This window comes from Ranitomeya imitator, chromosome 4 (genome assembly GCF_032444005.1).
Source record: "Ranitomeya imitator isolate aRanImi1 chromosome 4, aRanImi1.pri, whole genome shotgun sequence".
Lineage (NCBI taxonomy): Eukaryota > Metazoa > Chordata > Amphibia > Anura > Dendrobatidae > Ranitomeya > Ranitomeya imitator.
This window is the reverse complement of record NC_091285.1, coordinates 709,886,723-709,888,356: the sequence shown is the minus strand read 5'-3', so window position 1 is coordinate 709,888,356 and position 1,634 is coordinate 709,886,723. Positions and strand designations below refer to the sequence as shown.

At 37.9% G+C, this 1,634-nt stretch overlaps 1 protein-coding gene across 1 annotated transcript; it reads right to left on the bottom strand.

Annotated features, from left to right (window-relative positions):
- Positions 1-375: 375 nt before the first annotated feature.
- On the bottom strand, positions 376-1,329 carry LOC138674863 (olfactory receptor 11L1-like). The gene has a single exon (XM_069762682.1). The coding sequence runs from the start codon at positions 1,327-1,329 to the stop codon at positions 376-378; it is 954 nt and encodes a 317-aa protein (XP_069618783.1).
- Between the last annotated feature and the right edge of the window lie 305 nt (positions 1,330-1,634).

Genomic DNA, 1,634 nt, shown 5'->3' with positions numbered 1-1,634 from the left:
TCTTACCTCCCTTCTGAGTATGTTTTCCTGGGTCTTCTTTGTTCGAGTCTAATGTTTTTCTTCCCGTCCCCTCTTCTTCTAGTTTAACGCCCTCCTGAAGTCACTTAGGAGTATAGCAAACCCTAAAGTTTAAAATTCTTAAAAAGTCTAAGTAATGCCAAAAGTGGCCTCCACATAAATGGCTGTGGGTAAATGGATAGTAACCTTCTTCATTGACCCGTCACCCCACACACTATCTGTACAGTATATTCAAAGGTTCATTTTTAGTTTTCCAACAATTTCTATTCTTAAGCTGTTACATCTTTTCACCATCCAGACTCATGGTAAAATGGCTGCTGCATTCCCTACCTTGGTTTTTATGCAGGCTATGATAATTTACAGAGCAGACAACATTTTGCTCTTGAGCTTTTTAAATTCCTGCTTAATATCTCTATTACTCAGACTGTAAATTATAGGATTGAGGAGCGGGGTTATAACCGTGTAGAACATGGAGAAGATTTTCTTTATGTTTTCCGTATTTGGAAATAAATAGATACTGAGAAGTGACCCGTAATATAAGGACACCACGGCCAGGTGAGAGCTGCAGGTGGAGAAGGTCTTCTTTCGTCCGGTCACAGATGGGATCTTCAGTATGGTGATGATAATATAAGCATAAGAAACCATAATAACAGTAAAAGGACACAGTGCAAATGGTAGCGCCAATATCATGTCTTCTATTTTCACGAAGAAGGTGTCTGAGCAGGAAAGTTCAAGTATTGGATCTAAATCACAGAAGAAATGGTCAATGACGTTTGGTCCACAGAACCACAGATAACTCATGGCTATGGAAAGAGCCAATATAACAGCAAATATCATCACCCAACACAAGAGAACGGCTTTTAGACAAAATGTGAGAGTCATCACTGAGGTGTAATGTAGAGGGTGACAGATGGCCTGATACCGGTCATAGGACATCATGGTCAGGAGAAGACTTTCCAATGTTTCTGAGGTTGAAAAGAAATAAAATTGCATCAAACACCCAATAAAGGACACAGAACTTCCCTCATACAGCACAATGTGGAGCATGTTGGGTACGATGGTGGTGGAGAGAATAATGTCCATTGAAGAGAGTTGTGTGAGGAAGAAGTACATGGGAGAGTGGAGCGATCGGCTGGCGGACACCACCAGAATGATCAGGAGGTTTCCACATATAGTCACACAGTAGATGATCAAAAGGAGAAGAAAGGTAGAAATCCTAAAACTATGTAAATTCTGGAATCCCAAGAGCACAATTTCAGTCACTGTGTTGGAATTGCCGGACTGTATATTCTGGAAGATTAATTTTCTCATCGACATTAAAAATAAATAAAGTAAATGATGCGATGAGTTCTCCTCCTGATTTGGATGATGGCTTCTTTTTGGAATTGGAATACAAAGAGGCCAATATAAAATTTACACAAAACTAAAACAAAAATGCATAAAATGTTTATGGAGATTAAAAAAAAAAATGTTCACCACGTTTCCTCTGCTTACCTTTTAGAACTATGATATTTATCTGGGCAAAAAGATTTTGTTCTTGTTGTAACAAAAATAATATATTGTAAGGAAATGTAACGTGATAAAACTATAAGTAATAAAATGTGTCATATAAAAAA

Excerpts from the sequence above, each read along its gene's own strand:
- LOC138674863 (XM_069762682.1), bottom strand. The coding sequence starts at position 1,329 with ATGAGAAAATTAATCTTCCAGAATATACAGTCCGGCAATTCCAACACA.